The 24297-nt window shown below is 55.2% G+C and overlaps 1 protein-coding gene across 2 annotated transcripts in view; it reads left to right on the top strand.

Annotated features, from left to right (window-relative positions):
- IPO4 (importin 4) overlaps positions 1 to 24297 on the top strand; it is a 2629293-nt gene that overhangs the window by 2489729 nt on the left and 115267 nt on the right. Inside the window, exon 26 of one of the 2 annotated variants that reach the window (XM_078644926.1) lies at positions 13310 to 13518. In XM_078644926.1, the coding sequence (XP_078501052.1) occupies positions 13310 to 13518 (209 nt within the window). Of the gene's footprint in view, positions 1 to 13309; positions 13553 to 24297 lie in introns of both variants that reach the window. The other variant, XM_078644927.1, reaches the window with a different exon arrangement.

Raw genomic sequence — 24297 nt, 5'->3', positions numbered from 1 at the left:
GCCAGTGGTCTGGACACCTCGCCAGACACTGGCTTTGTCTCACCTCCTACCGTGGCTACGGAGGAGGGGGCAACCTACAGTGTGGTGTTGACGAGGGCGGCCAAGGCCTTGGGCCTTGAGCTCCCCGTCGCGCCCGTGAGGACTAACCTCCTCACTGAGGTCCTTAAGCCGCAGTCATGCTCGGCTGAGCCTCTGCTGCCGTTTAATGAGACCTTAACAGACGTTCTTTTGGGCACTTGGTCCAGGCCCGCTACAGGTTCGCCTGTAGATAGGAACGTGGCCAGACGCCACCGCCCGGTCCCGGGCGACCCTTGTTTTCTGTCCACCCACCCCACCCCTGAGAGCCTGGTGATCCAGGCCTCCAATTCCCAGACCGCATTCCCGTCGGCTCCGCCTGACAGGGAATCCAAGAGGTATGAGCAATACGGCAAAAAGGTATTCTCCTCCCTGAGTCTGGGACTGCAGTCTTCCAACACCGCATGCCTCTTGGGCCGCTACACCCACTCTCTGTGGGATACGGTCGCGAACGTGCTGCCAGAATGCCCGTTGGGGGTACGGGCTAAACTCGGCCAAGCCCTTGTGGAAGGCCGAGATGCAGCACGTTATTCTATCCGGTGTGGACTGGATACCACCGACTCTCCGGGCAGAGCGATGGCAACGACGGTGGCGATTCGTCACCGCGCCTGGTTGAGATCCGCCAACTTCTTGGCAGATGTCCAGAACACGCTCATGGACATGCCGTTTGATGGCCGTCGCCTTTTTGGCGACAAGGCAGACCATGGGCTACGGCCAAGTCCTTGGGCCTCTCGGCCCCGCGCCAGCAATCGGCTGCCTTTCACTCCTTTCGTGGCCACGGAAGGGGTGTACCCACACGTGCTGCCAGCCACGCTCTGCAAGGTAATACCCAACGTGGTGGCGGCCGTGGAAACCGGCGTGGCGGCGGTCGGGGACAATGGCGAGGTCAGTCCACACCTTCCCCCGCAGCATCCGCCTCAAAACCCTCCTAGTCCGTGCTTTCAGCCCCATGTGACGCCAGTGGGGGGCAGGGTTCGCCATCAGCTCCTCCACTGGCGCACTGTCACATCGGACAGGTGGGTGCTGCAAATCGTCCGAAGGGGCTACTCCCTCCCCTTCGAGGCGACTCCTCCAGCCATGCCACCGCAGAACCACCGCGTATCGGGGGATCATTGCGGCTTCTGCAGGAGGAAGTTACTGCCCTCTTGGCCAAAGGGCCCATCGAGCGCGTTCCTGGGCCAGAAGTAGGGTGTGGTTGCTACTCCCACTACTTTCTGGAACCCAAGAAGGGCAAAGGGGGCCTACGCCCTATCTTGGACCTAAGGAACGTCAATGGCTTCCTCCGGAAGGAGAAGTTCAAAATGCTGACACTGGCTCAGGTCTTAGCTGCCCTGGACCCAGGAGACTGGATGGTAGCGTTGGACTTGTAGGACGCCTATTTCCACATCCCCGTCCTGCCGGCCCACCGGCGTTACCTGCGGTTCACGGTTGGCCACGAGCACTTTCAGTTTACTGTGCTCCCCTTCGGCCTTACCAGCGCCCCACGGGTGTTCACAAAGGTGATGGCGGTGGTCGCAGCTCATCTGCGCAGGTTAGGGGCTTCAGTCTTCCCCTACCTCGACGACTGGTTGTTGAAGGCGGGCTCGCCCCAGACAGGCGTCAGCCATCTCCAGACGACGGCAGACCTCCTGCACCACCTGGGGTTTTCCATCAATGTGCCGAAGTCACACCTGTGTCCTTCTCAGAAGCTCCTCTTCATCGGAGCGGTTCTTGACTCGGCTCAGTTCCGGGTTTATCCTCCCGAACAGCGGGTCCGGGATATTCAGGCTCTGATTCCACTCTTTCAGCCTTTATCCCGGGTCTCGGTCAGGTTGACGCTGCGGCTTCTGGGGCTGATGGCCTCCTGCATCCTTCTGGTGCATCACGCCAGGTGGCGGATGCGGGCTCTGCAGTGGGACCTGAAGTTTCAGTAGGCCCAGCATCAGGGCAACCTGTCCGACCACGTCCTGATCTCGGAGGGCACTGCGAGACAGCTGCAGTGGTGGCTCACGGACCGCGATTGGGTCAGCGGCAGATCCCTTTCCCTTCCCCAACTGGAGCACGTAGTTGTGACAGATGCGTCCCTCCAGGCCTGGGGAGGCCACATGGGAGAGGTGGAGATCAGAGGCCTCTGGTCATCGGCGGAGGCCCGGCTCCATATCAACCTTTTGGAGTTGCGGGCGATTCGTCTAGCACTGAAGGCATTCCTCCCCTCTGTCCAGGGGAGTGTAGTGCAGGTGTTCACGGACAACACCACCGCCATGTGGTACTGCAACAAACAGGGCGGGGTGGGGTCGTGGACCCTTTGCCAGGAGGCTCTGCGCCTCTGGCAGTGGCTGGAACGCCAGCGCGTGACCCTGGTGGCTCAACACCTGGCAGGTTCTCTGAACGCCAGGGCGGACGAGCTCAGCCGTCGGTGCATGATGGATCACGAATGGCGTCTGAACTCGGACATGGCGCAAGGCCTCTTTCAGCAGTGGGGAGAGCCTTGGTTAGATCTATTCGCCAACGAAGAGAATGCGAAATGTCATCTGTTCTGCTCGTTCGAATTTCCAAGGCGACACTTGCTCGGAGACGCTTGTCGTCGCGAGTGGAGTTGGGGTCTGTTGTATGCCTTTCCGCCTATACCACTTCTGCCCAGAGTGCTGAAGAAGATCAAGCGCGAGCGGGCCCAAGTCATCCTTGTGGCTCCGGACTGGGCATGAAGGTACTGGTATCCAGAGCTACTCATTATGTCAGTCTATCCCCCGGTTCGTCTGCCTCTTCGGGAGGACCTTCTGTCGCAGCAGCAGGGGACGGTCCTCCACCCGAACCTGTCCAGTCTCCACCTCCATGCTTGGAGATTGAGCGGCGAAAGTGGAGGCCATTTGACTTGCCTCCTGAACTCTGTAATGTCATTCTGGCAGCCAGGCGTCCCTCCACAAAGTCGGTATACGCCTGCAGGTGGAACAGATTTGTGGCATGGTGTACAGCAAAGGCTGGGGATCCTCTTGCTGCCCCTCTCTCTGAGGTTCTTCTCTTCCTTCTTTCTCTTGCCCAGCAGGGCTCTGCTCTGGGCACTATCAAGGGCTACCTTTCTGCCCTTTCAGCCTTTCTAAGGCTGCCTGATCAACCTTCTTTGTTCAAGTCCCCTATTGTAAATCGATTTCTGAAGGGCATCACGCACACATTCCCTCCTGTTCCGTTTGTGATGCCTCAGTGGGACTTGAACCTTGTTCTTACATTTCTGATGTGCGCTCCCTTTGAGCCTCTTCACAACTGTCCTCCCCGTCTTCTCACTTTGAAGACTGCTTTCCTGGTTGCCATCACCTCTGCCAGGACAGTGAGTGAGCTCCAGGCCCTTTCATGTACTCCTCCTTTCCTTTCTGTCCATCCGGACAAGGTTGTGTTGCGTAGTAAGCCATCATTCCTGCCCAAGGTTGTCACGGCCTTCCACATCGGGCAGTCTATCACCTTGCCAACCTTCTTTCCGCCACCGCATCCCTCTAAAGAGGAAGAGCGGCTCCACCGTCTGGACCCAAAACGTGCGCTTTCATTCTATTTGGATTGCACACGCCAGTTCCGGGTGGATGACCAACTCTTTGTTGGTTACGTGGGCGAAGGGGAAGGCGGTGCACAAGAGGACCATCTCCCGGTGGATCATCTTGTGTATCCAGGCATGTTACTCCTTGGCTAAAAAGGAGCCCCCTGTTGGATTGCGGGCTCATTCCACCGAGCCACGGCGACTACGACTGCCCTAGGCCAGGGAGTGCCCTTACAGGACATCTGCCAGGCAGCTACGTGGGCATCGCTGCACACGTTTGCAAGACACTACTGCCTGGACAGCCAAGTCCGGAGGGATGCTTCTTAGGCCGTTCTGTCCTCAAGGACTTTCTGGTGTGATTATTGGTTCGCAGACCCACCACCGGGGTTGGTATTGCTGGGGTATCTATTCTAAGGTAAGGAATCTATCACTAACGTGTCTCTTTCAGATGCACAAGTTATTACTTGTGTAACGATATATCTGTAAGAGACATTAGTTAGTGATAGATTCCTTACCTACCCACCCATCCTCCCCGTTCTGCGAACCGATATCTACGGTTAGGGTTATCCCCTTCAGGGCCCTAGTTTCAATGGCACCAGTGTTTGTTTTTAACATGGCTCAGCGCTTCTGGCGCGGGAAAGCTGTGTCTAAGAACTGACGTCAGCACGCGGAGGCGGCGTCATCACGGCGCCCACGACGGATGCAGATTCGCAGGCGACGCCTACCGATGCGCAAGGGTACTGCTACGCAAAACAATTCTGGATCCAGTCGAACGCCTGGGGATATTCTACGGTAAGGAATCTATCACTAACTAATGTCTCTTACAGATATATCGTTACACAAGTAGTAACTTGTGCAACAACCCCTTTCCCTGCTAGGACGTGTTGCGGCAGTGAAGATGTCGGCTCTGCCCAAAATTCTGTACATTTTCCAGACCCTCCCGGTGTTCCCTCAGGCTGGCCCCATCGCGCGCCTACAAGCCGCCTTCCACCATTTTATCTGGGATGGTAAGCGTGCACGCTTACATAAACGACTAGCATACAGAAACGCGGACGAAGGGGGCCTTGGGATCCCCAGCCTTTTGCAGTACTTCCAGGCCTCACAACTCCGATATCTGGTGGAGTGGTACAGACCGGAATCCGAGAAGCTATGGTTATTTCAGGACAGGGCGATGGCCCAGACATCCCTCTGGAAAATTCCATTCCTCCCCCGGCAACATCGGCCACGCTACCTCTTGCGATCCCCCATCACTCGCACCGTCATGCAGGTCTGGGACGCGGTCGCTGTCAAGGAAGGGTTGACTACCTTCCCCTCCCCACTTACCCCTATCTTGGATAACCCGGAGTTAACTGTCCCTCATGCATTTCCGCAATGGCGTGGTGTCAGCTGCCTCTCCGCCGGCCACCTTTTGGACCTACAGGGCTTTCTCACCCTCTCGGACATAATTCGGGGACAGTCAAAGGACAGGTTGGCGGTCTAGTTTCTTTGCCGCAGCTGCATAGAAATCAAGGTGCAGCGCGAGCGCAACAGGAAACGCGCACTTCACCGGAGATTTCAGCCAACGAAGAAGCCTAAGATTAAGTTCCCAGTTTTAATGTTAATTCTAGTCACAAAGTCTATAACCCGACTCTGTTGGGTATCTTGGGAATATTAGAGAGGTTTCGTGAGGAAATACTCGGCGCATAAGTCAAGCGGGAGTTCGAGTTTCCACAGCGTATTTTCGCCGGAGCGGCGTCAAGGGTTCCTGAGAGGAGCGCCGTTTTCCGAGCAGCAAGGAAGTTCAACGAAGATAGAAAGCTAAGTGAACAATCTACAAAAACTGTAAAAGCATAAAGTTATACTTACCTAATAGGAGAATAACCATTAGTCTTCAGTGTGAAGCCTAAAAACGAAAATGAGAATTTAAGGTTAATAGGGAAGATAATGGAATGCAAGAATGTGTAGAAACTCTATGTAAATACTCACCAGAGACTGCTAGAGATGTCAAACAACTTCTGAATCCAAAAAAGAGATTTAAAACTGAGTACAGGAGTTATAGACATTTAACAAGAAAGCAGAAAATAAGGAGACAGAACCCGAGGAGACATTTTAAAAAGAACTCGTCAAGTTAGTGAAGTAAGTGCGCACATATTCATACATCATAATAAAACGAGAAACTAGCCAGACGGTCAGGGAAAAAATAAATATTTTCTTTCCATGTAGTAACAACTAACGGAGCAAGATAAAGAGAATAACATAAAGAAAAGACAGAAGAGAAGCTAGAGTCCTGAAGAGTGTGGGTAGGTGAGATTTTAAGAGATTAAGTAAGGCTAGACTAGGGAAGAGAAGGATAGGTTGTAATGGTGTATTACTTCCTTAGGTTCCATAGAAGAGAGAAGACGTCAGCAAGTTAGCCGACTGAAGGAGCCAGCTCAGGACCAGTCTCTTCTTTGTTTATTATTTTATCCAATTCCCCCGTCCCCCGGGGTCAAAAGACCCGCAGGCATTGCTTAGAGGGATTTAGGACCAAGCATCTCTGTTCCTGTGCAAGTACTGGTAAGCTAATAAGCTTGATAATATTGAATCCTGACACATAGGTGCCCAGGGCATAGGTGTAACCAAGGCCTACCAGGGGCTGCAGCATGTATTATGACACCCCTGGCTGGCCCCTCAAATAGACACAACTGGCTGATCACTCAGCTGTGGCAAGGTCGTGTAATCACCCCTTGCTTAGGTATAGTATTCCTATATCTACCCTTATATATAGACACACAGTAACCTATAAGTCACTCCTATGGCAGGCCTTAACAATCCTGGAGGCAGAGTGCTTGGTTATGTGTGAGATGGTGCTCTAGCATGAGCTGAGCCTGTCTGCAGCTTTCGGAACCATGTCCTTATAGCTGTTCTATGATATTGCCATACCATATACTCTTAAGTGCATTATGAACCTCGCGGTTGAATGCTAACTTTGGTTTGGCTTTATCCAAACATGTCGTGTAAGGTGTCATACGCTTTGGAATTCTACCCCCTCGCCAATTCTGGCGACGGGGGTAGCATTCCACACTTCTAGAGGGAGAAGACATGTTGTTGCTGACTATCCCGGTTAAAGTTAACCAGAGCCCCAGCGTCACAAAATGGACGCTGCTGCCACTGACACAATTCTGACCTCCTGCTGCTGGGAATCCTTCCAGTCACGGAGGTTTGGACAATAGGTTTCCTGCCTGGAGAGGTGCGAGCACCACCCCAGACAGGACTTTGTGTATTGGGACAGTGAGGGCTGAATAGAATGAGACACTGCCTGGGGCACACTAGGTGCTCCATGAATACCCCAGTTCAAACCGGTTGCTGGGGCACTCCAGCCCCAGCCCTGGCGCGAAACTGGACAAAGGAGAGGGGGTGTAACCACCCTCCTTCCTGGTCCCACCCATAGGAGGGACCTAGAAAGTAATCCAGCCCCTTTTAGTTGTATAAAGGTAGGAGCTGAGTCCTGTGACTTTAGTTTAATCCTGAACCGAAACTTGACACGAAACTCTGGACTTTCGACATTCTGCTGAAGCTGAAGACTGAAGAATCTCCCTGTGGCCAAGGAGTGACCACGCTGGGCAACCAGGGACCATCCAGCAAATCAACGGCTTGCTTTGTTGACGTTCCCGTCGGAACCCGTGCACAGAGCCTGACAAGACCCAGACTTCCAGACCTCTCTGACCCTCTCTTCACGACTGCAGCATAACTGAAATCTGTGGAGGTGACGAGACAAGTGGGACCGAACATATTGGAAAGCCTGCAACTTGCTAACTTTGCAGCTTTGCCTTTGCCAAGGCTTGTTGACTCCAATCCGGAAGTCGACTCCTCCATCGGCGAGATCCTGCGTGGGACAGTTCGCCTCCAGCTCCTGGTCGTCCTCGACGCCTCCTGGTCCGCGTGGCTGAAGAGACAAGCTTCAAGACAGCACCTGATTGCTCCTCGACATCGTCTGGTTCCTTCCTGGTTCCACCCGGTCACTGGCTAGTGACCCAGACTCTGTCCCCTCTGCTTTCAGGTCCTCTTCATCTTCGATCCACCCTTGGATCCACCCAGACATCTTCCTCCTGGTCGCCTGCAGCATCTTTCTTCAAAGGCTCCATAGGACTCAACGGAGAAACCCGACACATCTTCACACCTATGCACCCGCCGTCCGTGGGCGAGTTAACGCGAGTACTTCGGTGCTCCCTAGGGTATTGACTATCCAAGTGTCTAGGTTTTTAGTTGTTTCCTCCTAGCTAAACCGGAAGTGTCCTAAATCCTTTTAACTCTAACTTCTAAGTTCCCATTGACTTTGCATTGACTCACGCGTGTGTGTAAAGACACTGCACGCACCGCCTGTGGGCCTCCTACTTCTAAACTAAGTTCAGATAGTGTAGCCCCAGCGTTTCCCTAGGCCTTAGGCCTTTCCTTTTCTCGCGACGTGTTACTTATACCACTTTCTTAATATATGGTTTGCTTCGCCCCTAGGGCCTAACCGTAAATTGTGCAACTTAACGTATTCTGACTAAGTATCTTGTTATGTGCTTTTGCCTCTGATCTCATAAAGAGTTCAGAGGAGTGTGTTAGTAAATAAATACATATATATTTTATATATATCCTGTGTGGTGTCCTTTCATTTGGTATTCAAGGGGTTACATATGGTAAAACAGCTGGCTTTACACGCCCTCAAGAGTCTTTTAGCCTAAGACTGTTCTGTCCACGCTACCACTAGGATAGCTGGTCTATAAGGTTGACTTACAACCATCACCATAAGGGTTGTTTGGACTGGTGCAAGGTGTTCATTAGAATAGTGAACATCATATACCAGGCCAACTTCTCACATCGACCGACACCGCATTTGACGCCAGCTGAAGAGCATTTCTTCTTCGATCCGTCTCCATCCTTTGACCCTTAATTTCAGGAGATGGAGGATGAGGGGGATTGGGAGGGGTCTGAGGACCCTCCGACACGTGAGTGTCAGTCCTTTCAGGACTGGACAGAGGAGCTAGGGGAGGCCAGTGGTCTTGATACCTCCCCTGACACTGGCTTTGTCTCCCCTCCTACCGTGGCTACGGAGGAGGGGGCAGCTTATAGTGTGGTGCTGACGCGGGCAGCCAAGGCCTTGGCGCTTACGCTCCCCGTCGCTACTGTGAGGTCGAACATCCTCACAGAGGTCCTTAAACCGCAGACTGGCTCTCCGGAGCCTCTACTGCCGTTTAATAAGGCTTTCATGGACGTCCTGTTGGGCACCTGGTTCAGGCCCCCCTGTAGATAGGAACGTCGCCAGGCGCCACCGCCCAGCTCCGGGCGACCCTAGCTTCCTGTCCACCCACCCCACCCCCGAGAGTCTGGTTATCCAGGCCTCTACTTCCCAATCCGCGTTCCCGACTGCACCCCTAGATCGGGATCCCAAAGGTATGAACAGTTTGGTAAGAAACTGTTCTCATCCCTCAGTTGTGGGTTGAGTTCAGTCAACACCGCTTGCCTTTTGGGCCATTATACCCACCCTTTGTGGGATACGGTTACGGACGTGCTGCCAGAGTGCCCGGAGGGGCCCCGGGCGAAGGTCGCTCAAGCCCTCGCGGAGGGACGAGACGCAGCTCGGTATTCCATATGATGTGGGCTGGATACCATGGACTCGCTGGGCAGGGCACCGCCACGCCTGGCTGAGGTCCGCCAACTTCTCGGCTGATGTCCAGAACACCCTCATGGACGTGCCGTTTGATGGCAGCCACCGCTTTGGTGGCAAGGCAGATCATGCGCTTGAACGCTTCAAGGACTCCAGGGCTACGGCCAAGACCTTGGGCCTCTCGGGCCAGCGTCAGCAGCAGTCGGCCTTTCGCTCCTTTCGTGACCAAGGAAGGGGCGACCCTTCATGTCCTGCCAGCCACGGGCCGCAGTCTAACATCCAGCGTGGCGGCATGTGTGGTAACTGCCGTGGCGGTGCCAGGGGGCAACGGCGCGGCCGGTCCACATCCACCCCCGCAGCATCCGCCTCAAAGCCCTCCTAGTCGAGCTTTCAGGCCCATTTAACGCCAGTGGGGGGCAGGGTCCCCCATCATCTCCTTCACTGGCGCACCATCACTTCGGACAGGTGGGTGCTGCAAATCATCCGAAGGGGCTACTCCCTCCCCTTCGAGGCGACCCCTCCAGCCATGCCACCGCAGTCCCACCCCGTGTCGGGGGATCACTTGCAACTTCTGCAAGAGGAAGTTTCGGCCCTCTTGGCCAAGGGGGCCATTGATCGCTTTCCTGGGCCAGAAGTTGCGTGTGGTTGCTATTCCCACTAATTTCTTGTTCCCAAGAAGGGCAAAGGGGGCCACCGCCCTATCTTAGATCTACGGAACGTAAATGGCTTTCTTCGGAAGGAAAAGTTCAAGATGCTGCCTCTGGCTCAGGTCTTAGCTGCCCTGGACCCCGGAGACTGGATGGTAGCGCTGGACTTGCAGGACGCGTATTTCCACATCCCGGTCCTGCCGGCCCACCTGCGTTACCTGCGGTTCATGGGTGTTCACAAAAGTGATGGCGGTGGTCGCAGCTCATCTGCGCAGGTTAGGGGTGTCAGTCTTCCCCCTACCTCGACAACTGGTTGTTGAAGGCGGGCTTGCCCCAAACAGTCGTCAGCCACCTTCAGACTATGGCCGACCTCCTGCACTTGCTGGGGTTTTCCATCAATGTGCCGAAGTCACACCTGTGTCCCTCTCAAAGGCTCCTCTTCATCAGAGCGGTTCTGGATTCGGCGCAGTTTCTGGTTTATCCTCCCGAGCAGTGGGTTCAGGATATTCAGGCTCTGATTCCGATCTTTCAGCCTTTATCCCGGGTCTCGGTCAGGTTGACGCGGCTTCTGCGGCTGATGGCCTCCTGCATCCTTCTGGTGCATCACACCAGGTTGTAGATGCGGGCTCTGCAATGCGACCTGAAGTTTCAGTGGGCCCAGCATCAGGGCAACCTGTCCGACCATGTCCGGATCTCGGAGAGCACTGCGAGACAGTTGCAGTGGTGGCTCACGGACCACGATTGGGTCAGCGTTAGGTCCCTCTCCCTTCCCCAACCGGAGCACGTAGTTGTGACGAATGTGTCCCTCCTGGGCTGGGGGGGTCACATGGGAGAGGCGGAGATCAGAGGACTCTGGTCTCCGGCGGAGTCCCGGCTCCACATCAACTTTCTGGAGCTGCGGGCGATCCGGCTTGCACTGAAGGCATTTCTTCACTCTGTCCGGGGAAGAGTAGTGCAGGTGTTCACGGACAACACCACCGCCATGTAGTACGCCAACAAACAGGGCGGGGTGGGGTCGTGGACCCTATGCCAGGAGGCTTTGCGCCTCTGGCAGTGGCTGTAACATCAGGGTGTGACCCTGGTGGTGCAACACCTGGCAGATTTCCTGAACGCCAGGGTGGACAAACTCAGACGTCGGTGCATGATGGATCACAAATGGCGTCTGAACTCGGACGCGGCGCAAGGCCTCTTTCAGCAGTGGGGAGAGCCTTAGTTAGATCTATTCGCCACAGAAGAGAACGCGCAATGTCATCAGTTATTCGCATTGGAATTTTCAAGGCGGCACTCGCTCGGAGACGCTTTTCGTCGCAAGTGGAGTTGCCCAGAGTGCTGAAGATCAGGCGCGACCGGGCCCAAGTCATCCTTGTGGCTTCGGACTGGGCACGAAGATACTGGTATCCCGAGCTACTCAGCATGTCAGTCGATCCCCCGATTCGTCTGCCTCTTCAGGAGGACCTTCTGTCGCAGCGGAATGGGACGGTCCTCCACCCGAACCTGTACAGTCTCCACCTCCATGCGTGGAGATTGAGAGGCGACAGTTGAGGCCATTTGACTTGCCTCCTGAAGTCTGCGATGTAATTCTGGCAGCCAGGCGTCCCTCCACAAAATATGTATACGCCTGCAGGTGGAACAAATTTGTGGTATGGTGCACAGCAAAGGCTGTGGATCCCCTTTCTTCCCCCCTTTCAGAGGTTCTCCTCTTCCTTCTTTCTCTTGCCCAGCAGGACTCTGCTCTGGGCACTATCAAAGGCTACCTCTCTGCCATTTCAGCCTTCTTAAGGCTCCCTCATCAGCCTTCTCTTTTCAAGTCCCATGTTGTAAATAGATTTTTGAAGGGCATCATTCACATGTTTCCTCCTGTTACTTTCGTGATGCCTCAGTGGGACTTGAACCTTGTTCTTACCTTTCTGATGTGCGCTCCCTTTGAGCCAGTTCATAACTGTCCTCTTTGCCTACTTACTCTGAAGACCGCTTTCCTGGTTGCCATCACCTCTGCTAGGAGAGTGAATGAGCTCCACGCCCTTTCCTCTAAGCCTCCTTTCCTTTCAGTCCATCTGGACAAAGTTGTGTTGCGGACGCGACCCTCTTTCCTGCCCAAGGCAGTCACAGCCTTCCACATCGGGCAGTCCATCACCTTGCCCACCTTCTTTCCGCCTCCGCATCCCTTGAAAGAGGAAGAGAGGCTCCACCGTCTGGACCCAAAACGTGCGCTCTCTTTCTACTTAGATAGCACACACGCCAGTTTCGGGTGGATGACCAACTCTTTGTTGGTTACGTGGGCGCTAAGAAGGGACGGGCGGTGCACAAACTAATTATTTCTCGATGGGTTGTCTTGTGCATCAAGGCTTGTTACTCTTTGGCTCGAAAGGAGCCTCCTGTGGGGCTTCGTGCCAATTCCACTCGGGCCACCGCGGCTACTACTGCCCTGGGCCGGGGAGTCCCTTTGCAGGACATCTGTCAGGCAGCTACGTGGGCCTCACTGCACACGTTCGCAAGGCACTACTGCCTGGACAGCCAAGTCCGGAGAGATGGCTTTTTCTGCCGTTCCGTTCTCCAGGACTTTCTGGTGTTATCATTGGTTCCCAGACCCACCACCGTGGTTGGTATTGCTGGGGTATCTATTCTAAGGTAAGGAATCTAACTAACGTGTTTCTTTCAGATGACCAAGTTACTTACCTTCGGTAACGATATATCTGTAAGAAACATTAGTTAGATTCTTTGCCTTAGAATAACCCCCAGGCGTCAGACTGAATCCGGCAAATTTTGCGTAGCAGTACCCTTGCATGTTTGTGACATAAACAAAATGTCTACTGCACTGACAAAAGTACGAAAGACTGCTTTCTCTGTAGAGTGCATTTTGAGGGAAGGAGAGTTCCTCTGTGGTATAATACAGAAGGATGCACCCTATCACTGACAACATGAACATGAGAGAAAAAATCCTCTGAGCCGTTTGAAATGTGGTTTGACGAAGTCTGAAACCAATTGATGAAGCTGGTCCCCACAAATAATCTAATGGCTCAAACAAGCTGATCCAAGTCCAATCTGTATGTAGGAAAACAACAGGTAGGTTTACAATGGCTGACAGTATTATGAAAATAGGTCGCAATAGGTCAGGGTAGCAGTTTTGTGACATGAAACAGATTATTAAATGAAGCCTAAATATTATGCGGATCATTCATGTTTGTAACAATTGAGTAACCACAGAGGCTCATGACTTAAAGAGGTTAAACATGTAGACATGCCTGAATATATTAATGGAAAGCTTGCTCTCAGATTGTTTTTTTCACTCTATCTTTTTCTTTCTTCCTAATCTTTTTCTTCAAATCTCCAACTCTCTTCTAATGCTTCTGCTTTGACTCTTCAAACTTCTCATCACGTATCTATTACTCCTGCCCGGCATACTCATTTGATTCTCTTCCTGACTTGTATTTCAATCTTAATCAGTTGTATGACTCTTGTCTCCTTTTCGTACAGAAGCCTAACAATTCCCTAGCCGAGAAATCTTTTGCCATTGGCACCATAGCAGAGACGGTGCAGCAGCTTGGCACTTCTTGCGCACAGTTTCTACCCCGCCTCTTCCCAGTTATGCTGTCTGGTGCCAAAGAGGAAGATGAAGAAGTGCGAAGTAATGCCATATTTGGCCTTGGTGTTCTGGTGGAGCAGGGGAAAGAGGCTGCCTATGAGTATCCTTTAAGCAATAAAGTGGTATATGGTAAGGTACATATCTTTTTTTTTTTTTTAAATAGACAGTGACTACGTGGAAGAAAAATGCAGTTGGCTTCTACAATTCTACAATATTGGATCTTTCATGGACCTACCTGCTTCAATTATATCCTGTTGGCAGGCTGGAAATCACCAGTCATTTTTAAATAGCAAAAATCTGTGTCAAATGTGTTTCGTCTAATAGTGTTACTTTAGTAAGGCATCCATCTAATTTGAAACAACCAAAGTTTAGCTAATGTGTTGGATGTGTGAGTTTGTTCTCCTACATAGTGGCCATCATAGCTTAGATTTCTAGCACATATCAAGTGTGAGGGAGTGTCCTGAAAGGGGTCTTTTCTTTCCTTTTGGCCTTATACTTTAACTAGATTTCCAACATGATCTTGAGCTTACCTGGGCTACAGCAAGTCCTAGTTTCATTTTAACACAACTGTGAATTGTTTCTAGGGCACCTTTTATGTATTTCAGTGAGGTACGAGCTGAGGAGAACATATCTTATAGACATCTATCCGCAGACCCGGCGTCGCTCGACGCCGTATTCTACGCCGAGAGGAGCAATTCTTCTATGAAACGGCCACATCATTTGGACCGGACTATTAGGAGATGGGGGGCGAGGAGGATTGGAAGGGGTCTGAGGACTCTCTGGCACGAGAGGGCCAGTTGTATCAGGACTGGGCAGTTGAGCTAGGGGAGGCCAGTGGTCTGGGCACTAAGCTTGGCACTGGATTTGTCTCCCCTACTACCGTGGCTACGGAGGAGGGGGTTGCTTATAGCGTGGAGTTGACGAGGGCGGCCAAGGCCTTGGCTCTTGAGCTCCCCGTCGTGGCCGTGAGGACAAACCTCCTCACCGCAGGCATGCTCTTCGGAGCCTCTACTGCCGTTTATTCAGGCCCTTACTGACGTTCTGTTGGGCACCTAGTCCAAGCCCGCTACAGGCCCCCCTGTAGATCGGAACGTGGCCAGACGCCGGCCCCGGCGACCCTAGCTTCCTGTCCACCCACCCAACCACTGGGAGCCTCCCAGACCATATTCCCGACTGCCCTTCCTGATCGGGAATCCAAAAAGTATGACCAGTTCGGTAAGAAGCTGTTCTCCTCACTTAGTTTGGGGTTGCGGTCGGTCAACACCGCTTGCCTTTTGGGCCGTTACATCCACTCTCTGTGGGACACGGTTGTGGACTTAATGCCACACTGCCCGGAGGAGGCCCGGGCAAAACTCGCTCAAACCCTTGCGGAAGGGCGAGATGCAGCAAGGTACTCTATTCGATGTGGTCTGGATACCACGGACTCGCTAGGCAGGGCGATTTCCACGACTGTGGCGCTTCGCCGCCACGCCTGGCTAAGGTCCGACAACTTTTCTGCTGATGTCCAGTACACACTCATGGACATGCCGTTTGATGGCCGTCGCATCTTTGGTGACAAGGCAGACAGTGCGCTTGAGCGTTTTAAGGACTCCAGGGCTATGGCCAAGTCCTTGGGCCTGTCGGGCCAGCGCTAGCAAACTTCTGCCTTTTGCTCCTTTCATGGCCAATGAAGGGGCGCCCCCTCACGTCCTGCCAGCCACGGGCCACGGGCCGCCGACTACCATCCAGCGCAGTGGCGGACGTGGTAACCGCCGTGGCGGTGCCAGGGGACAGCGGCGAGGCCAGTCCACATCTACCTCCGCAGCATCCGCCTCAAAGCCTTCCTAGTCCGAGCTTTCAGGCCCATTTGATGCCAGTGGGGGGCAGGGTTCGCCATCACCTCCTCCACTGGCGCACCATTACATCGGACAGGTTGGTGCTGCAATTCGTCCAAAGGGGCTACTCTCTCCCCTTCGAGGCGACCCCTTCAGCCATGCCACAGCAGTACCACCGCGTGTCGGGGGATCACTTGCAACTTCTGTAAGAGGAAGTTACGACCCTCTTCACCAAGGGGGCCATTGAGCGCGTTCCTGCGCCAGAAGTAGGGTGTGGTTGTTACTCCCACTACGTTCTGGTTCCCAAGAAGAGCAAAGGGGGCCTACGCCCTATCTTGGACCTGCGGAATGTCAACGGCTTCCTCCGGAAGGAGAGGTTCAAGATGCTGACTCTGGCTCAGGTCTTAGCTGCCCTGGACCCAGGAGAGTGGATGGTAGCGTTCGACTTGCAGGACGCATATTTCCACATCCCCGTCCTGCCGGCCCACCAGCGCTATCTGCGGTTCATGGTAGGCCACGAGCACTTTCAGTTTACCGTGCTCCCCTTCGGCCTTAACAGCGCCCTACGGGTGTTCACGAAAGTGATGGCGGTGGTCGCAGCTCATCTGCGCAGGTTAGGGGTGTCAGTCTTCCCCTACCTCGACGACTAGTTGTTGAAGGCGGGCTTGCCCCAGATAGTAGTCAGCCACCTCCAGACTATGGCCGACCTCCTGCACCTGCTGGGGTTCTCCATCAATGTGCCGAAGTAGCACCTGTGTCCCTCTCGGAAGCTCCTCTTCATCGGAGCGGTTCTAGACTCAGCTCAGTTTCGTGTTTATCCTCTTGAACAGCGGGTACGGGATATTCAGGCTCTAATTCCGATCTTTCAGCCTTTATCCCGAGTCTCGGTCAGGTTGACACTGCGACTTCTGGGGCTGATGGCCTCCTGCATCCTTCTGGTGCATCACGTCAGGTGGTTCCCAGACCCACCACCGTGGTTGGTATTGCTGGGGTATCTATTCTAAGGTAAGGAATCTAATACTAACCTGTTTCTTTCAGATGCACAAGTTACTTACCTTCGGTAACGATATATATGTAAGAAACAGTAGTTAGTATTACATTCCTTACCTCCCCAACCATCCTCCCCGTTCTTCGAACCGATATCTAGGGTTAAGGACATCCCTTTCAGGGCCCTAGTTTTTATGGCACCAGTGTTGGTTTTTATCATGGCTCTGCGTTTTCTGGCACGGAAAAGCTGTGTATAAGAACTGACATCTGAAAGAGACACGTTAGTATTAGATTCCTTACCTTAGAATATCCCCAGGCGTCAGACTGGATCCGGAAATTTTTGCGTAGCAGTACCCTTGCGCGTCGGTAGGCGTCGTCTGCGGCTCCGCGTCCGTCGTCGGCGTCGTGGGCGCCGTGATGACGTCGTCGGAGTACTTAGACGCCGCCTCCGCGTGCTGACGTCAGTTCTTCTTTTTTCCGCGCCAGCAAGCGCAGATCTGGAAAAAGCAGTAACCCTGGTCATTTTTTGACTAACTTTTTTGATCATTTTTGATTGCTTTTCGAAGTCTCTCGACTCCGAACGGTGCCGTAGGGATGCCCGGCTTCAAGCACTGTGACGATTCCGACCGTCTGATGTCGGTCACGGATCCTCACCGCGTGTGTTTATCTTGTTTGGGCGTCGACGACAAGGCCTGCTCCGACTGCCGGGCCATCTCCTCGAAAGCCAGGCGGGAGCGATCCCGTAGGCGCCTCGAACTCCGGCAGTCGGTCCCGCGCCGTGAGAGGTCCCGATCCCATGGGAGGTCGAGGGACAGGTCGCGGGCTCGGAGCCACCACAGCTCCGAGAGTAGGCCGCACTCCTTCGGGTCGAAGTCGTCGTCAGGTAAGAGGCACAAGAAGTCCAAGCGGCGTCATCGCTCCTCGGACTCCCCCCGACGCTCGCGCGATGCGGCCGGGGGTTCGGGTGACACCGCCCACGCGGCTCCGTCGGAGTCGCGGGTGCCGCGTGCAGCTCCACACCCTCCGGTCCCTGGGCTGAACGTGTCGCAGGAGGAGATCGAGCGCTTCCTCATGGCCATGAGGAAACTCTCTCCTCCGACGGGCTCCGCGGCGCCTCCGGGCCCAGCGGACCCGTCTGGGGGCCCTAGCGGGTCGGCGGCTCCGGCCCCGACGCCGTCGGGTGCTTCGGCCCCGACGCCTTCGGGCCCGGCGACGCAGGCCCCCATTATCCCGACGCCGCCGGCGCCGAGGGGTCCAGTTGTTCCGACGGCGCCTTCGGGCCCGGCGCCGCAGGACGCCGCTGGTCCTCCTTCGGGATCTGGTTCGTCGCCGGTGTATCTGACGACCTCCCCGGCGTCGGACCCTCAGGTGTCGCCTCCGGCGCCGTCCTCGGGCGGCGCCGGTCCCGGTCCTACCTTCGTTCCTGTTCAGCCGTCGGGACGGCCCCGATGGGCGCCGCTCCAGACGTCGTTTGGTGAATTTTACTTTTATGAACAGGCCCCATTGGTTGAGAACCCTGAATTTCAGGAGATGGGTGATGAAGAGGACTGGGACCCTCTGACCAGAGAGTGTCAGTCTCATGAGGACTGGACAGGAGACCTGGGGGAGGCCAGTGGCCTGGACACCTCTCCAGACACTGGTTTTGTCTCTCCTCCTACCGTGGCTTCGGAGGAGGGGGCAACATATAGTGTGGTGCTGATGAGGGCTGCCAAGGCCTTGGGCCTTGAGCTCCCCGTCGCGGCCGTGAGGACTAACCTCCTCACTGAGGTCCTTAAACCGCAGTCAAGCTCGGCCGAGCCTCTGCTGCCCTTTAATGAGGCCTTGACCGACGTTCTTCTGGGCACTTGGTCCAAGCCCGCTACGGGTTCGCCCGTAGATAGGAACGTGGCCAGACGCCACCGCCCAGCCCCGGGCGACCCATGTTTCCTGTCCTCCCACCCTACCCCCGAGAGCCTGGTCATCCAGGCCTCAAATTCCCAGACCGCATTCCCGTCTGCCCCGCCGGACAGGGAATCCAAGAGGTATGACCAGTATGGGAAGAAGATCTTCTCATCCCTTAGTCTAGGCCTGCGGTCTTCCAACACCGCCTGCCTCTTGGGACGTTACACCCACTCTGTGTGGGATAAGGTCGGGGAAGTGCTGCCAGAGTGTCCGTTGGAGGTACGGGCCAAACTCGGCCAAGCCCTTGTGGAGGGCCGGGATGCAGCCAAGTATTCCATCAGGTGTGGGCTGGATACCACCGACTCGCTAGGTAGAGCGATGGCAACGACGGTGGCGGTCAGACGCCACGCCTGGCTGAGGTCCGCCAACTTCTCGGCAGATGTCCAGAGCACACTCATGGACATGCCGTTCGATGGCCGTCGCCTCTTTGGCGACAAGGCAGACCATGCGCTTGAGCGCTTTAAGGACTCCAGGGCTACGGCCAAGTCATTGGGCCTCTCGGGCCAGCGCCAGCAATCGGCTGCCTTTCACTCCTTTCGTGGCCACGGAAGGGGTGCGCCCACACGCGCCGCCAGCCACGCTCCGCAGGGCAATACCCAACGCGGTGGCGGCCGTGGGAACCGCCGTCCGGGCGGTCGGGGGCAGCGGCGAGGTCAGTCCACACCTTCCCCCGCAGCATCCGCCTCAAAACCCTCCTAGTCCGTGCTTTCAGGCCCATGTGACGCCAGTGGGAGGCAGGGTTCGCCATCACCACCTCCACTGGCGCACTGTCACGTCGGACAGGTGGGTGCTGCAAATCGTCCGAAGGGGCTACTCCCTCCCCTTCGAGGCGACTCCTCCAGCCATGCCTCCGCAGAACCACCGTGTATCGGGGGATCATTTGCGACTTCTGCAGGAGGAAGTTACGGCCCTCTTGGCCAAGGGGGCCATTGAGCGCGTTCCTGGGCCAGAAGTAGGGTGTGGTTGCTACTCCCACTACTTTCTGGTTCCCAGGAAGGGCAAGGGGGGCCTACGCCCTATCTTGGACCTACGGAACGTCAACGGCTTCCTCCGGAAGGAGAAGTTTAAGATGCTGACACTGGCTCAGGTCCTGGCTGCCCTGGACCCAGGAGACTGGATGGTAGCGTTGGACTTGCAGGACGCTTACTTTCATATCCCCGTCCTGCCTGCCCACCGGCGCTACCTGCGGTTCATGGTTGGCCACGAGCACTTTCAATTTACCGTGCTCCCCTTCGGCCTTACCAGCGCCCCACGGGTGTTCACAAAGGTGATGGCGGTGGTCGCAGCTCATCTGCGCAGGTTAGGGGTTTCAGTCTTCCCCTACCTCGACGACTGGTTGTTGAAGGCGGGCTCGCCCCAGACAGTCGTCAGCCACCTCCAGACGACGGCAGACCTCCTGCATCAGCTGGGGTTCTCCATCAATGTGCCGAAGTCACACCTGTGCCCCTCTCAGAAGCTCCTCTTCATCGGAGCGGTTCTGGACTCGGCGCCGTTTCGGGTTTATCCGCCCGAACAGCGGGTCCGGGATATTCAGGCTCTGATTCCCATCTTTCAGCCGTTATCCCGGGTTTCGGTCAGGTTGACGCTGCGGCTTCTGGGGCTGATGGCCTCCTGCATCCTACTGGTGCATCACGCCAGGTGGCAGATGCAGGCTCTGCAGTGGGACCTGAAGTTTCAGTGGGCCCAGCATCAGGGCAACCTATCCGACCACGTCCTGATCTCGGAGGGCACTGCGAGACAGCTGCAGTGGTGGCTTACGGACCGCGATTGGGTCAGCGGCAGATCCCTCTCCCTTCCCCAACCGGAGCACGTAGTTGTGACGGATGCGTCCCTCCAGGGCTGGGGAGGCCACATGGGAGAGGCGGAGATCAGAGGCCTCTGGTCTCCGGCGGAGACCCGGCTCCACATCAACCTGTTGGAGCTCAGGGCGATTTGTCTGGCACTGAAGGCATTCCTCCCCTCTGTCCGGGGGAGTGTAGTGCAGGTGATCACGGACAACACCACCGCCATGTGGTACTGCAACAAACAAGGCGGGGTGGGGTCGTGGATCCTTTGTCAAGAGGCTCTTCGCCTTTGGCAATGGCTGGAACGCCAGGGCGTGACCCTGGTGGCTCAACACCTGGCGGGTTCTCTGAACGCCAGGGCGGACGAGCTCAGCCGTCGGTGCATGATGGATCACGAATGGCGTCTGAACTCGGACGTGGCGCAAGGCCTCTTTCAGCGATGGGGAGAGCCTTGGTTAGATCTATTCGCCACCGAAGAGAACGCGCAATGTCATCAGTTCTGTGCGTTGGAATTTCCAAGGCGGCACTCGCTCGGAGACGCTTTTCGTCGCGAGTGGAGTTGCGGTCTGTTGTACGCCTTTCCGCCTATACCACTTCTGCCCAGAGTGCTGAAGAAGATCAAGCGCGACCGGGCCCAAGTCATCCTTGTGGCTCCGGACTGGGCGAGAAGGTACTGGTATCGAGAACTTCTCAGTATGTCAGTCGATCCCCCGGTTCGTCTGCCTCTTCAGGAGTACCTTCTGTCGCAGCAGCAGGGGACGGTCCTCCACCCGAACCTGTCCAGTCTCCACCTCCATGCTTGGAGATTGAGCGGCGACAGTTGAGGCCATTTGACTTGCCTCCTGAAGTTTGTAACATCATTCTGGCAGCCAGGCGTCCCTCCACAAAGTCGGTATACGCCTGCAGGTGGAACAGATTTGTGGCATGGTGCACAGCAAAGGCTGTGGATCCCCTCAATGCCCCTCTTTCTGAGATCCTTCTCTTCCTTCTTTCTCTTGCCCAGCAGGGCTCTGCTCTGGGCACTATCAAGGACTACCTTTCTGCCCTTTCAGCCTTTCTCAGGCTGCCTGATCAACCTTCTTTGTTCAAGTCCCCTATTTTTAATAGATTTCTTAAGGGCATCACGCACACGTTTCCTCCTGTTCCGTTTGTGATGCCGCAGTGGGACTTGAACCTGGTTCTTACGTTTCTGATGTGCGCTGCCTTTGAGCCACTTCACAACTGTCCTCTTCGCCTTCTGACTTTGAAGACTGCTTTCCTGGTTGCCATCACCTCTGCCAGGAGAGTGAGTGAGCTCCAGGCCCTTTCTTGTACTCCACCTTTCCTTTCTGTCCATCCGGACAAAGTGGTGCTGCGTACCAAACCTTCTTTCCTGCCCAAGGTTGTCACGGCCTTCCACATCGGGCAGTCTATCACCTTGCCAACCTTCTTCCCGCCACCGCACCCCTCTAAAGAGGAAGAGCGGCTCCACCGTCTGGACCCAAAACGTGCGCTCTCATTCTACTCGGATCGCACACGCCAGTTCCGGGTGGATGACCAACTCTTTGTTGGTTACGTGGGCGCGAAGAAGGGGAAAGCGGTGCACAAGAGGACCATCTCCCGGTGGATCATCTTGTGTATCCAGGCATGCTACTCCTTGGCTAGAAAGGAGCCCCCTGTTGGATTACGGGCTCATTCCTAACCCTGGGTGTAGTGTGCGGAGTGGGGCTCCGCGGAGCTACGCGAAGTGGGCGCACAACTACGCCCACCCGCGCACTCCGCGTAGCCCCGCGCCGCCCGCCTCCCTCCCGCCCTCCCTAAATACATAAATAAATGTATAAAAAGCTTTTAAAAACACTTACCTTGTCTGCCGCGTCCCCGGGGCTCCCTCTCGCCGTCCCGCCGTTCGCGCCGCCACCGAATCGGATCCTAATGCGCATGCGCGGGCGGCCGCGCATGCGCATTCCTCACGAGAAATGCGCATGCGCGGCCGCCCGCGCATGCGCATTAGGATCCGAAATGGCGGCGCGCATCGCGGGACGGCGAGAGGGAGCCCCGGGGACGCGGCAGACAAGGTAAGTGTTTTAAAAAGCTTTTTATACATTTATTTATGTATTTAGGGAGGGCGGGAGGGAGGCGGGTGGCGGCCGGCTACGCACCGTCTGCGGAGCGCGCGTAGTGCCGCCTGGCTACGCCGGCTACGCAAAATGCAGGACCATCTGTCAGACAGCTACGTGGGCTTTGCTGCACACGTTTGCAAGACACTACTGCCTGGACAGTCAAGTCCGGAGGGATGGCTTCTTTGGCCGTTCCGTCCTCCAGGACTTTCTGGTGTGATTATTGGTTCGCAGACCCACCACCGGGGTTGGTATTGCTGGGGTATCTATTCTAAGGTAAGGAATCTAATACTAACGTGTCTCTTTCAGATGCACAAGTTACTACTTGTGTAACGATATATCTGTAAGAGACATTAGTTAGTATTAGATTCCTTACCGACCCGCCCATCCTCCCCGTTCTGCGAACCAATATCTAGGGTTAGGGTTGTCCCCTTTCAGGGCCCTAGTTTCAATGGCACCAGTGTTGGTTTTTAACATGGCTCTGCGTTTCTGGCACGGAAAAGCTGTGTCTAAGAACTGACGTCAGCACGCGGAGGCGGCGTCTAAGTACTCCGACGACGACATCACGGCGCCCACGACGCCGACGACGGACGCGGAGCCACAGACGACGCCTACCGACGCGCAAGGGTACTGCTACGCAAAAATTTCCGGATCCAGTCTGACGCCTGGGGATATTCTAAGGTAAGGAATCTAATACTAACTAATGTATCTTACAGATATATCGTTACACAAGTAGTAACTTGTGCGTCAGCGCTCGAGGGCGACGTCTAAGTACTCCGGCGATGTCATCCCGACGCCGGACGCGGAGCCGCAGACGACTCCTACCGACGCACAAGGGTACTGCTACGCAAAAGTTTCCGGATCCAGTCTGACGCCTGGGGGTATTCTAAGGTAAGGAATCTAATACTAACTACTGTTTCTGCCAGATATATTGTTACCGAGGGTAAGTAACTTGTGCCCCAGTCCTGCTAGGCTCCCTGCGTCAATGCTGGATGCGACGGCAGTGCTGAGGTCGACTCCCAGTCGACTTTTTTCCTGCCCGCTGGCCCCTTCCTTGGTCGAGGTAGAGTCAGCGCCTGGTGGGTGAGTCCTCTTCGGGGGTCCTTGACGTCGCTTGACGCCGGTTCCGTCCCCGGCTGTTCCTCTGCTTGAGGAAGACGTGTCCCCAGTGGGTTCCCCACCCCAAGGGTTTTTTCAGTGCACCACGGAGCAGGGACCCATGAGGCACTGGCCGGTTCATTCTTCTGCAGGGCCTCTGTCGTTGGGTGGGTGGATTAGCCTGCAACCTTCACCAATGGTTAACATGCTGTCTCGTCTCCGGATGGTCACGGAGGCCAGCGCAGAGTTTGAGGGTGGTTCGCAGGGCTGCGCATATCTTGCAGATGCGCCGCCCTCTGTCTCCCTGCCTTCGGATCTTTTGTTGGATCTTCTCCACCAGGGCACGGTGGATGTGGCACTCTTGTTGCATTTTAGCGGGTCTTTTCATGATGTCCTTCTGGGAACTTGGGCCATACCCTCATCGGGTAACCACATTGGTCGTGCTATTGTACAGCTCCAGTTGACCCTGCCTGTTTCTCCCTTCATCCTAGGGTTCATGGACTTTTAGTACAGGCAGTGCTCCGTTCCTCTCCTCCTCTGTTGCTTCCTCCCACTCGGGAGTGTTGGTGGTTGGAATCGTGTGGCCGTGATGTCTTTGCGTCCACAAGCTCAGGCCTTCGGTACCTGAACACGAACTGCGTGTTTGCTTGGGCTACTTTTGCCCTTTGGGACTCAGTTGGACAACTCCTTCCTTCTTTGCCAGAGGGCCCTCGCACCTACCTGGCCCAACTTTTTCGGGATGGCCGAGACATGGCGCAGTTTTCAATTCGTTCGGCCATGGACACCACTGACTCCGTTGGTCGCGCTATGGTCCGGCAGTTGCTCTGCATCGCCATGTGTGGCTGCACGATGGCAGTTTCCCCAAGAATGATCAGGATCTTCCCTTACCGATCAGGGGGTTGGATTGCTTTCTTCTGTGGTTGGACTTCAATGTCCTGATATATGTTGCATCAGTGACGTGGGTACCTCATGGGTGATTTTCTATTCTTTAGGGCACAGCTTTCCAAACTTTTTATGTTGGAGACACACTTTTTGGAGATGCATCATTTTGGGACACAGTAAGGCAGTGTAGCGAACGTAGCGTAGCGAGCCCAAACTACCTAAGGGTGTTTCGGGGGGAGGGGAGGGGGATGCTCACTCACTCTGTCTCTCCCACTCT

This window comes from Lissotriton helveticus, chromosome 5_1 (genome assembly GCF_964261635.1).
Source record: "Lissotriton helveticus chromosome 5_1, aLisHel1.1, whole genome shotgun sequence".
NCBI classification, from domain to species: domain Eukaryota; kingdom Metazoa; phylum Chordata; class Amphibia; order Caudata; family Salamandridae; genus Lissotriton; species Lissotriton helveticus.
Note: the sequence above shows the minus strand (reverse complement) of the source record. Positions and strands in the feature narration are given on the sequence as shown.